This window comes from Dromiciops gliroides, chromosome 3 (assembly GCF_019393635.1).
Source record: "Dromiciops gliroides isolate mDroGli1 chromosome 3, mDroGli1.pri, whole genome shotgun sequence".
Classification (NCBI taxonomy): Eukaryota; Metazoa; Chordata; class Mammalia; order Microbiotheria; family Microbiotheriidae; genus Dromiciops; species Dromiciops gliroides.
Genome location: NC_057863.1, coordinates 612,106,231 through 612,118,944, shown reverse-complemented (window position 1 = coordinate 612,118,944; position 12,714 = coordinate 612,106,231). Strand labels below are relative to the sequence as shown.

General features: G+C 38.9%; 1 protein-coding gene across 2 annotated transcripts in view; it reads right to left on the bottom strand.

Moving 5' to 3' along the window:
• USP48 (ubiquitin specific peptidase 48) overlaps positions 1-12,714 on the bottom strand; it is a 56,653-nt gene that overhangs the window by 21,652 nt on the left and 22,287 nt on the right. Inside the window, exons 8-12 of one of the 2 annotated variants that reach the window (XM_043994733.1) lie at positions 12,015-12,097; positions 11,014-11,193; positions 7,784-7,912; positions 5,886-6,035; positions 1,469-1,666 (exon numbers count right to left, since the gene is read on the bottom strand). In XM_043994733.1, the coding sequence (XP_043850668.1) occupies positions 1,469-1,666; positions 5,886-6,035; positions 7,784-7,912; positions 11,014-11,193; positions 12,015-12,097 (740 nt within the window). The remainder of the gene's footprint in view (positions 1-1,468; positions 1,667-5,885; positions 6,036-7,783; positions 7,913-11,013; positions 11,194-12,014; positions 12,098-12,714) is intronic. The other variant, XM_043994735.1, reaches the window with a different exon arrangement.

The following is a 12,714-nucleotide window of genomic DNA, read 5'->3' as shown; positions in this document are numbered from 1 at the left end:
AAAAAATTTAAGTTAGCTTTTTAAAAAATGCTCCATAACAGCTAAGAATGACTTTGTGAAACATTTCAAAGCTTTGGCTGTAAAAAAAAAAAAAGACCCAGAATACATTGAAAATTTATGCATAAGCCATGTATTTTATGTACAACCAATTTCCAAAATGTCTACATTTGTGTTTTAAACTACCTACTTGGGGGCGGCTAGGTGGCGCAGGGGATAAAGCACCGGCCCTGGAGTCAGGAGGACCTGAGTTCAAGTCCGGCCTCAGACACTTGACACTTACTAGCTGTGTGACCTTGGGCAAGTCACTTAACCCCCCACTGCCCCGAAAACAAAAACAAAAACAAACCAAAAAACAAACTGTACCTACTTGATGCCAGGTTATTCACAATCTGTGTACATAGGGGTTCACATCAAATAGGAAAGGCTTCCAAAGTATAGGCCTAACAGATTTTTCTAGTAAACAGAAGCTGACCACCTAATATTAACCACAGGATGAAAAATGCAAGATGACAGAGGTCATAGGACCTGAGACACCAGCATCAGTGAAGAAAGGTACATCTTGTTTTTGTTTTTGTGAGGCAATGGGGGTTAAGTGACTTGCCCAGGGTCACACAGCTGGTAAGTGTTAAGTGTCTGAGGCCAAATTTGAACTCAGGTACTCCTGAATCCAGGGCCGGTGCTTTATCCACCGTGCCACCTAGCAGCCCCAGAAAGGTACATCTTTTAAATCACAGGCACCTAAGAAAAACTTCTACTTCCTAAAAGGGAGACATTTTTCACCTATAATGAATTCTTCCAATCTTCAGCATTACAAACACAGAATAATCTCTGAAAGTAATTGCACTATATAATAAGTATCTAAACAGACTAGCTGTTTTCCAATTCCAAGGTGACAAGTTATCTAGGATACCTGCAGTTCTATATAGACCCAGAAGCAAAATAGCTTGAACGCAGAAAAGACCAGGAGCAATAGAAGCTCCAAAGTTCAGAAACTGAGAGGAAACTCAATTTTCATTCAGAATGAAAACCAGATCTGAATTATAGAACTCTGATGACAAAGAAATTCAGATTTTCTGCTTTCAACAATGCTATCTCCAGTAACAAACAATGTACTTCCCAGCAAAAGTCAGACTGACAGCAGATGAAAGTAAGATACCATCTGGCTCCCATTTGACACAGCCAGTTATAAATAGCAGCATCTGCATATAGACAGTTACTGAGCTCCAAGGCCTTAAAAATAACTGTCTTCTTACATGGATAAAACTCCTATCCTCTTTTCTCCACCCTAATCTTCTATCAGCAATTTGCCTGGCAACCTCTTTTCTCATAGATGGTGCAATGGAAAATTTCATGCATGCCCCACATCAATTCTAATGATCACAAATGAAAAAAATGTACAGAAGCTGAATTAACAAGGCTTTACTCTCCCACACCATTTCAGATGGAGACCATAGGGGTTTCAGATTACCATTCAGACGGGGTCCTCCTCCATAGCGACTGTAAAAAATGTCAGCTGCATATTCTGAAATTCTCTTCATGATTGATATTTTGTCAGGATGCAGCTTGTCATGAGCACACAGGCAGGCATGGTTATCAATGGGCTTCGTTGGGGTGGATTCATCTAGCCACTTCTGTAGCCATTCAAGTGAAACAAACTCATATGGCTCTGAGGAAAAAGGACACAAGAAACAGCCTATGTATTTTACTACTCCCATACCAGGCATTGCAGTCAGATACATTTTCAAATGACAAAGTTTTCATGAGGGAACAAATCTAGACAACACATTTATTTCTTCCACGACCACATAGATGGATAGTTTTAATTCTGAGCTCAATGCATATTATGACAAAATCCTTGCAGCACCTGAGGAGAGAGGCTGGTATTATTAACCCCACCATTAGAGAGAAGGGTCTTGCTTATTACCACGGCAGAGCTTGGATCAGAGTTCCAAGTTTTCTGTTAGTGGAATGCTCACATCATAAAACCCTGCTCAGGCCCAAAACTCATCTACTGCACAGTCTGAGTATTTGAATTAAAGTACCTACTCTATAGCTGAAGCTATGAATCAAGAAGTAGGAATGGCTTTTCAATTAAATTGAGAATTTATGTAACCAGTTCTGCCCACTTTTAATTCACTGACATAAGCCTTTACCCCCAATTCAAGACTATGTGAAAAGCCAATTTTTGAAGAAAGGGTGTTTTTCCTACACTTAACTAGGGAGTCACCCAAACTAGCAAATTAGGCTTTTTTTTTTCTTAAAGAAAGCCAAATTTTAAAGCAGTGGCTAATAAAGCAAAAACAAGGTCATAGGGCTTCTATCACAAGATAAAAATAATTCATGAGGTAAAAATTACAGGCTCATCTCTAAGCTACTAAAATTGAACATTTATGGAATTTAAAATGTCTGATCCAGCCAATTTTACAAGGAGCACTACAAGTCCTAGCATGACATGCAAATGGTAAACTGAAACTGAGTTTTATAAAAAAGTACAACTAATAATGAGAACTGAGATTTGTTCTCCTGGACATTCTGCCTGGCATGACCTTACATGTTAAGTGTAACATCCACAAATTCTGTTTTCACAAAACAGAGGATTTCCAGATGAACTGTTAATGTTACACACAATCAATGTATTGCTTAAGTTTGAGCACACAAGTATAGTATTCTATCTCTGGAGAATGTACTACTAAGAATGGTGGGTGTCAAGACAGCAGCAGGGAGAGCACTGGGAGTTTCTAGAATAGAGGTCCAAGCCAAGGCCTGCCCAGGCCAAGTCATGACCCAGATGAGCAGGTCATAAACTCAGGAGGCTCCAGGTTATTTGTAAAATGAAGGTAATAATACCTGCCCACTACCTACCTCACAGGGATGCTGCAGAGTATAAGAGATAAGATATGGGAAGCATTTTGAGCTTTTTGGAAGAAAAGAGATATAGAAAAGTTAATATTTATACATGCCATAAAATATATAAAGGAGACCTCAAGATGCAACATAGGTATCAGCGTGGTTGGACGTTTAAAAAGCACCCTGGTTTGAAAACCCTATTACTGGGTGTTCACTACACAGATTACAACAAAGGTGTGTTGCAGGATTAAGATAGGAGTGTGGCAAGAGTTAGGATGAGGTTTCAAAGATGCCTAGTCTGTTTCTCCAGTCATACTCTTAAGGATAAAGCAAGAGAGCAACAACCATACATATCCACACATTTGCTGAGGGAGGGATGAAGAAAAGGAAATCTGAGATTATGGACTATTTGAAGGCAGGATATGAGGCTTTGAGTTACCGCCAAACCTACACAGACAAGGCTGGGAGAGGTTCCCACACAGTCACCAGGCTCTTAGTAATATAAAACTTTCCAAAGATCCGGAATGTTAAAAAAAGACCAAACCGGTCCAATCAGATACACTGACTTAGGTTTTCCAATCATACAATTCACTTGTACTCATGATGGTTTGCCAACGTGCATTCCTTTTTTGGTTTAAGCAAAATTAGAAAATTTTTGTATATGAATCATATTACAAAGGAATGAACCCTTGGAGATGATGAGGCAATAGCCAAATGAAGGGAAGAACAAGGCATTACAATTTGTCTGACTTGTAGCATCAATCCATTAATTTTGCAGGCTGAAGAATAGTATAAATTTTAGGACAGAAAGCACATAAATGCTGAATACTCAGGAGGGCCTTTACCTGAAAGGTAAAAAATGTTTGAGTGTCACTTATTTCCCTTTCCAATTGACCATTAATCTAAGGGGTTCCCCTCCCTTCTATTTCTGGTGTTGCAAAGCCCAAGGATTGTATCCTGCACCCCTGAAATCACTTGCAGTTGCAGCAATAAAGACAAACAAGTTTTGGTTTTAACAATGAAGTTGCTATGTCTCTGGCCCCTGCCCAAAAACATATGTTCTATAAACAAAGTGAGAAAGCCTATGAGGAATGGCTGGAAGGTTCTAAGAAAATATTTCTGGTTCTCAGTGACCTCTGCTGGACTCTCTCCTTACCCACCCTACCCTGCCAGGAGAGGGAAAGGTACATAATCCATTAACATATTTTAATAATCAACAAGAGTACATCAGCAACACTGATTAACTCTGAACAAGCCTCAATATTCTAGTTAAGAAAAATGGACAAAGTTTTTGCAAAACACAGTTAACCAGCACATTTTTTTGTTCAAAGTGATTTCTGCTTTATGCTTTTGAATACAAAAGATTTCAAAAGACAAAACTAATTTCCTTCATTAACCACGCACTCTAGGACCACCCATGGGTCAAAGATATGCCAAAGCAATACATTTCTTTTCCTTGAGGAAAATGAAACTCACCAAAGAGCACATTCTTCATTTAATATTGAATCTCAAGATTCACTACCAGGTATTTAAGATCAAAAAATGAAACGCTATGTCCAAAATTAGCCATTAATGGAGTTTAAACGAGGGGGCAGCTAGGTGGCACAGTGAATAAAGCACTGGCCCTGGATTCAGGAAGACCTGAGTTCAAATCCGGGCTCAGACATTTGACACTTATTAGCTGTGTGACCCTGGGCAAGTCACTTAACCCTCATCCCCCCCCCCCAAAAGTTTAAACTGGAATGGTTGAGAAACATTCCTATTCTTTCCAACTAGAATACAGATGAGCACACTTCTGATTGGCTTACATTCATGTCAGGTCAATTTCATCGGTGTACTTTTTAGAAATGCAGAAACAAAGCAAAGACTTTTGCCCAGGGTCTCCAGGGAAGTAAAAGAGCAGAGTCAGGATTCAAAGACAAATCCTTCTGACTTCAAACACAGCATTTCCCAAATACAAAACAAATTTATATCGTGTGTAGAAAAATAAAGTATCAAAGAGCCTTGGGCATGGAGGTCAAGAGACTTGAACCCATAGGATCACAGGTCAATACCATGACCATCAAGCCTCAGCGTCCATAGTTCTCTCTTGGTTGGGTTCAGGATAATCACTCTGTAGCCCGAAGTAAGATACCATCTGGCTCCCATTTGACACAGCAGCATGAGAACTGGTTGCAGGGAGCTGCTGCCCTATGAGAACTAGAGTGGTCTTCTGAACTGCTCCTCTACATGCAGGAGGGCTATACATGGAAGACCGCATCAGGTTAGAAGACAGATAAAAACTGAGATGTGAGTATGCTCAGCCCACAAACTCTGGCAGATGTTTCCAACAAGATAAAGGGGCTGAGAATGTGCTGGCACCAGAATGTTTAAGGTTGAATATTATGCAATTTTTATCATTAGCTTAAAAAACTGCTAGTTTTTTAAGAGCTGGTATTATGCTGCTGAAAGGAGGTGGGGGGGGGGAATCACATTTTCTTGAAGGGGGTTACTATAAAATAGGATCTAATTTCTTCTATTTTACACCAAGGCAATAATTGGGAACACAATTTTCTGGATAATCATCTCCAATTCACTAAGTTGCCTGTTAAATTACAACTTTACACACAATCAGTTGTTTTTCCAGATGCTTCTGAAGCTAAGCTATATGGCATTAAGATCATGACTGTACACACATGGGAAAAATATTAGATCTGAAAAGAAGTTGAAAGCATTTTCAAGTATGCATTAATGTCTTTTGAAAAACCTCTGTGGATTTAATCTAATAAAATAACAGCAAACACTTTGTTTAAAGACTTTGTAGAAAAGGCAACCCCCCCTCAAATCTCTTTTTGGGAAAGGTTAATGGCATTTAATGTAACAAGAAAAACAAGGTTAAAGTTAGTTTAAGGAGCACATTGCCTCGAATCTGACTCCCAATAGGTGACTATACTCTTCAAGCACATCTAGCAGACTGTGATAAAGGGCACATGTACAGTTCTCATAGTTAACACTCAGCAATGAATGACTACAGGGCACTACCAGAAGATCTTACAGACCAGCTCCAGCAGGTAACCTTTGGTAGAGTTCCTTCACCTCTTCATGTTTGGCTTTGCCTTTGTCCACACTTTGTTTACGCATTTCAGCCATTTCTACGCACCACTCCTCAAACTTGGAGTTATCTCGGTCTACCAGCTCTTGAAGGAAAGCTATTCAAACAAAAAGGCAAAATTATAACATATGTATATACATGAAGACCATTTCCTATAAAAAGCTTCTTACAGGGGCAGCTAGGTGGCATAGTGGATAGAGCACCGGCCCTGGAGTACCTGAGTTCAAATCCAGCCTCAGACACTTAACACTTACTAGCTATGTGACCCTGGGCAAGTCACTTAACCCCAATTGCCTCACTATTAAAAAAAAAAAAAAAGCTTCTTACAGCCAACTCTTCCTGACATGTGTCTTCTTAAAAGCTCTAGAGCTAGGAACAGATGCCAAGGTGGGACACGCACATGCAAATGAGGTCAAACTTCCTCACCTAACAGCATCTGTAACTACCGGTTGATGTGCCCCCTCTTACCTTCTTCCCTTACCCCCAACCATCTGAACCAAGGAACAAAAGTAGGATTTTTCTAGAGAACAAGCTATACAGCCAGTAGCCAGGCAAAGACTCCTGAAGTGGCTACACTGTCTCTCAAAGGGATGTGCTAAAACATCACCTTAGTAAATACCTTATTATCTAGGACAGATATTTTCACATTTTTTCTTCCTCCTATCTAAGAGGGGAATTATACGTTGAATAGAAGTATTTTCCAAAAAAAAAAAAAAAAAAAAACACCCTTGAAGCACATCTCTTTACCATTGGGGGAGAGAGGAAAGGTATTATTTAGGATGTTAAATATGAAACAAAGTCATTCTCTGAAACTTAAAACAGGGATTTCACAGATCTATAAATATTGCATTTATATGGAGGTTAATGTCTGCAAATTTAATTACAGTTTAAATACAACCACCCTAGGAAGTAAGTGCTATTACCATTTCCATTTTACAGAACAGAAAGCTGAGGGACTTGCCCAACCCAGGTTGAAAAGCTTCAAGTGTCTGAGAAGAAATTTGAATTCAGGTTTCCCTAACTCCAGGTAGGGAACTACCATGCCATCCAGTTGCCTATTGAGGCCACTCTGTCTGTGTTATGTCTCCTTTGTGACAGTGGACACAAAATATTCAATATTATGTTCCCACATCTGCCTCCATTGGTAGTTACCCAGCTCATCCCTAAGCATATTTGCTCACAGAGCACTTTGTCCCAAAGCCTCTCTTCCTACTTTAATTCATTACCCAAAACAAAAATCCTGGTTCCCACCTTGGGGCTCATCAAAATGCCCCCAATGATCATGCTGGGAGAAGGTAAATGAAACTCAGTGCAACAAAGGGATCTGCCCACAATGAAGCACCAGAACTTCCTGTGACTTAACCTCACTGACACTGACCACACGTGGAAGCAGACAGTTCAATTCTCTGAGAAAATATTCTGAAACAATATTGTGGCAATTACAAATGAGAGTTTCTGGGTAATTTAATCATTTTATTAATAAGGCCAACAAATTATTAAGTAAAGGATGGTCACTGTGTATCCCTCTCTGACAAAAGACAAAAATGGCAGTAAACTCAGATGATAGATATACCCTTCTGAACAGTGGGTAGTCCATCAGAACAGCAATCAAGCCTAATTGGTTGACTGTCCTGATTTGAGGTGGGCTGTATTGAAATGAGGAATCTAGGGTTACTGAATATAGACCCCACCCAAGCAGAGCATAGCACAATGGTTTCCACCTTGGTGTGGTATTTGTTGGTCCAAATCAGAAATGGGGGGGGGGGGGGAGGAGAAGAGAGCTCTAAATCTCCAAGATATGTTATTAATAAATATTTCTCACAGAATGTCTGACCACTTGCTTACCTGGTACTTGAACTGTCAGAGAAGATTTCTCTTGAGTTTGTAATCTATACACCAACATGTAGGCATTTCTAGAGCAGTGAGTTCCTTTCCCACACTTAGGTTTACGAGTCTGTGATTTGGAAGGCTCTGCTAAGATGCATAAACAACAAAAAGATTACCCTGAAACATCTATGCTTTGGGGAACTAATGGTGATCTAATGTATAAACACTCCCATACAGCTCAATGGGTTTGAGTAACAATTCAGAATTATAATACAAGGCAGATAGTCAGATTTCTTGTTCTAAACATCATGTTTAAAGTTTTCCTTTTTCCTGATGTAAAACTGAACCATCCACCAAAAGTAGAGGCTTAAAAAATTTGAAAACTGAATGTAAAATTAACCTTTAAAAGAAATTTACACATAAAATTCCTATCAAATTCTTTTAATTAAAATGTGACTATGTTTTTAATTTCACTCAGAAAGTATAAGTTCATCAACAATTAAGAATCTACTAGGTTGGGGCAGCTAGATTTCGAAGTGGATAGAGCACAGGCCTTGGAGTCAGGAGTACCCGAGTTTAAATCCGGCCTCAGACACTTAATACTTACTAGCTGTGTGACCCTGGGCAAGTCACTTAACCCCAACTGCCTCACTTAAAAAAAAAAAAAAAGAATCTACTAGGTGCACTGTGTGCTTGGTGCTAGGAATAAAAAGGCTTCATTCCCATTGTAGGAGAGAAACTATGGAAATACAAGCTTATGAGTAAGGAGTGATAGCACTAGCAATCAGGGTAAGTAATAGATCAAGAAAGTATTCCCAGAGGTACAGGATCCTAAATTGAGTCTTGGTGGAAAATGGTTAAAGAGTTCATTTCAAGGCATGGGGGATGTCAGTGCTAGCAGACCACTCTTGAATAAAGGGAAAAAAAAAAGTCCACATCTAATTTTGATATATTGTATGCTAGCTAAACACAGACTCGTGTATGAGTTGAAAAAGACAGACATAGATAAATATAGCTTAAAAAGACAAAAAAAAAATTCTTCAACTGGGTACATATTAAAAAATATGAAATATGAACAAACAGTTCTCAAAGAACTTTAAAACATTAACAACCATATGAAAGGATGCTCCAAATCACATTCTACAAATTGACAAAGATGACAAAATAATTATCAATATTAAAGGAGTAATGGGAAGTTAGGAACTGGTACATTACTGGTAGTTCCTAATAGTACAAGCATTTTTTAGAAAGCAACTGGAAATTATGCCAATCAAGTGACTAAAGCATTCATACCCTTTTAACACAGAATTGTACGACTAGACTTATACCTGAATGAGGTTATAAGGAGAAAGTATATAGACCATAGATTTTAAGGCAATTCTGTGGCGGCAATGAACTGGAAACAAAGTAGATGCCAAATGATTAAAAGAATATCTTTTAAAATGTGGTACATGAAAGTAGCGAATTATGCTGTAAGAAATGACAAATATGAATATCAAAAGCACAGAAAGATATACATGAACTAAAGCAGAATAAAGTAAGCAGAACTCTGAAAAGCACAAAATGACTAACATTTTGTATTTGCAAAAGAATGACCACAAAACTAGAAGTGAATGATGTAGAATTTCTATAAAATGTCTTTTTTTTCTTACTAACATAGCTTCAATTTTTTAATCGCTATTGATTTATTTCCAGATATCCTGGAAAAGTTCCTAGTTGATATATCCCTGCTGCATATTAATACTTGCTTTTGATTTTAGATGCTATTAAAAATGAACAATCTATGCTTATACTTTATAGGGAACACGTGTTCTATTGTCAAAGGATTTTTCTGTATCTGATTATTTTTCAAATGTTGAATTGTGTAGATGAATTGTTGTAATCTGATAGGATTTTATTTTAAAATTGGGGGGTGGGGAAGTGGGAGGGGAGAAAAGAGGTGTCAGCAGAGAAAGCAGAAAGATGGGAGTAACCTGTAATTGGAGTTTGGCAAGAAAGGACAAGAGGGGAAAGAACTGGAGGTCAGAATACCACTAAGATACTACAGTGAGGCTGGAGCAATACAGATCTGGGAAGATTAGAAAGAAAAAGGTAAACTAAAGCTAGAAATAAGGAGCCACAGGAATTATTTCAGTAGGAGTGACATGGTCAAGCTTGTGTGTTAGTAATTTCACCCCGACTTTGAATTCTACATATACCAAAATATAACAATTTCCACTGTACCAATGAAGTGGAAACTAAATAGATATCTATGAATTGGGGAATGTCTAAATAAATTGTATTACAGGAATACGGACCTATAATAAACTGGGTATGAATAGAAGTCTGATGTGAACTGATACAAAGGTAAGCACAGCCAGCAAACATTATATACAAACACTTCAACAAAGCAAATGAAAAGAACATTCCCTACAAATAAAAAGTGAGGAGTCATGAAGTGCTACTCCCTGCCCCACCCCCCACTCTTTTGTAGAGGTAGGAACATTGCAAATTGCAATATCTGTGATGAGGAGACAGTGCTCTGGTAGGATGGAGGAATCATGCAGGGGATAAGAAGGAAACTTCTCTGCATGTTGTCATCAGCCTCCTAGGTGAAGGAGGGAGATTCCAGAAGCCTTTCTTTATATCCTCAGCACTGGCAAATAGTTTTCTTGTGGACAAAAGAGATAAACTATTACTGTAAATGTGGGTGGGAAATGAAAGCACATGCTTAATACCCAAGGGGAATTTTTGTCGTGGCCCACTATGTGCCAATGGATCATCCCCTTTTTATTCCCTCCCAACCCTGGCCTCCAATGCACTCCATGCCATAGCCAGAGCAGCAGCCGTCCCGCACTGCAATGGCAGAGGCACTCATGAACCCAAGGCCCCCATGCTAGGCCTGGTAATAGAGATGCTGACAAAAGAGAAACATAAGGCCATGCATAGCTTCTAGACAAACTCTCTGCCAAAGGGCAACCAGATCATAAACCACTTAAACGATGACCATCATTCACTCACTCCTCCACATTCAGAGCCTTACTATTAGCCACAGTACTTGAACATTAGTTCCTCAGAACTAATGAAAACATGCACAAACACAAAGCAAACAAGCCATCTAAAAGGACAAAAAGCACATCCAACCGCTGAGGATAAAAATGGATTTAAGGCCACATGACTTATCAATGCCGGCTTAAGTGCAGATTATGAACATTTCAGGGGAAGAAAAGGTGTATTTTAAAAGGGCACTCACAACTTAAAGGTTTTACCTAGATCTTCCTCAATCCCTAGTTGTAATTTCTTTCCCTCCATCTTTTCTATATCTTCGTCATTGAACTTATACCATTCTCCAGTCTGAGGATCCTTCACGTGAGCAATGTAGTGACCAGAATATGCACTTACGCCTCGGTGTATGAGGACAGCACTGAGTTCATATACATAGATGCCTTCTAAAAATGAACAGAAAATAAATCACAACTTGGCCTCATTGTATACATTCTTTCATTTGAAATTTCAACCTTGGGACAGTCAATCAGCAAGTGTGTGTGTGTGTGTGTAAAAACATGTACAATTCACACATGAGAATTCTCTAAAAATGTAAAAATAAAAGGAAAAATAAGTCAGTTCCTGAGCTCATGCATTTCCCATATCTAACTTTTGATTAGCACAACAATACAGCCTACATCTAATTTAGAAAAGTAAAAAACTTAATCACTTTTAATTTATATAATTCTATCTTGGAATTATTCCATAAGGGTTTATGTAAAATCTTAACAGCAAAGTTCTAAAGCTAGATAGAAGTTAAAATACTAGTTCAATAATTTGCTGTCTGACCCAAACCATTTAATTTTTATGCTTAAATTTCCTTTTTGGAAAATGGGAATTCTAATGTTAGTAGGAAAAATTGCAATAGAAAAGAGTGAAGGGGCGGCTAGGTGGTGCAGTGGATAGAGCACCAGCCCTGGAGTCAGGAATACCCAAGTTCAAATCCAGCCTCAGACACTAGCTGTGTGACTGTGGGAAAGTCATTTAACCCCAATTGCCTCACCAAAAAAAAAAAAAACCCAAAAACAAAAACAAAAAAACTGCCTCACTAAAAACAAAAGTGGGGAGCGGGGCAGTAAAAAATGGGTTCACCCAGATTTCTGTGGGCAGGAAATTCCCTCAACAAATGCAGTTTGGGAATAAAACCCTGGGTCATCCTGACTTGAAGGGCTCTCTGGATGTAGCCAGATGAAGAGAGAAAATTATCAGAGTGATTGAAAATTACCTTTGTGCTCCATGAAAGGTTCCATATTCAAAAGTTCTGAGAAGCCAATGTAGGTATTCAGCTTTTTCTTATGCCCCGTTTGTCTACTCAAAACAAAACCAAGACATTTTTACTCAACCTAAGTGGGAAACACTGCTCTGCCTTTCTCTATTTTTCTGGGCTCCAGTTTCCCTTTGTCAAGCTCCCTTAAAAATGAACACCATTAGGAGGCTGCTAGATGGCTAGATGGCGCAGTGGATAAAGCACTGGCCTTAGACACTTAACACTTACTAGCTGTGTGACCCTGGGCAAGTCACTTAACCCCAATTGCCTCACAAAAAAAAACAAAAACCCATTAAACATGCCTTATCTTTGTGTCACCTATAACATACCCCATACCTGAAGAGGAAGGAAACTCCCCTGCAAATCTCACCAGCAGGTACCTGTCCAGACTATCTAAAGACACCCACTGATAAGGAACTCATCCTGCTCATTCCTCTTTTAGGCAGCTCAGATTTTCAGAGCTGAAATCTACCTCCTAGAAATGTCAAATTACTATTTCACAAGTAGCTATTATGAATGATCAGGACAAACTGGGTAAATGAAAGCACTCCAAATACGAAATTCTCCTCAGAATACTTAAGATATTAAAAAATGTGTTCCAGGGGCAACTAGGTGGCACAGTGGATAGAGCACCGGCCCTGGATTCAGGAGTACCTGA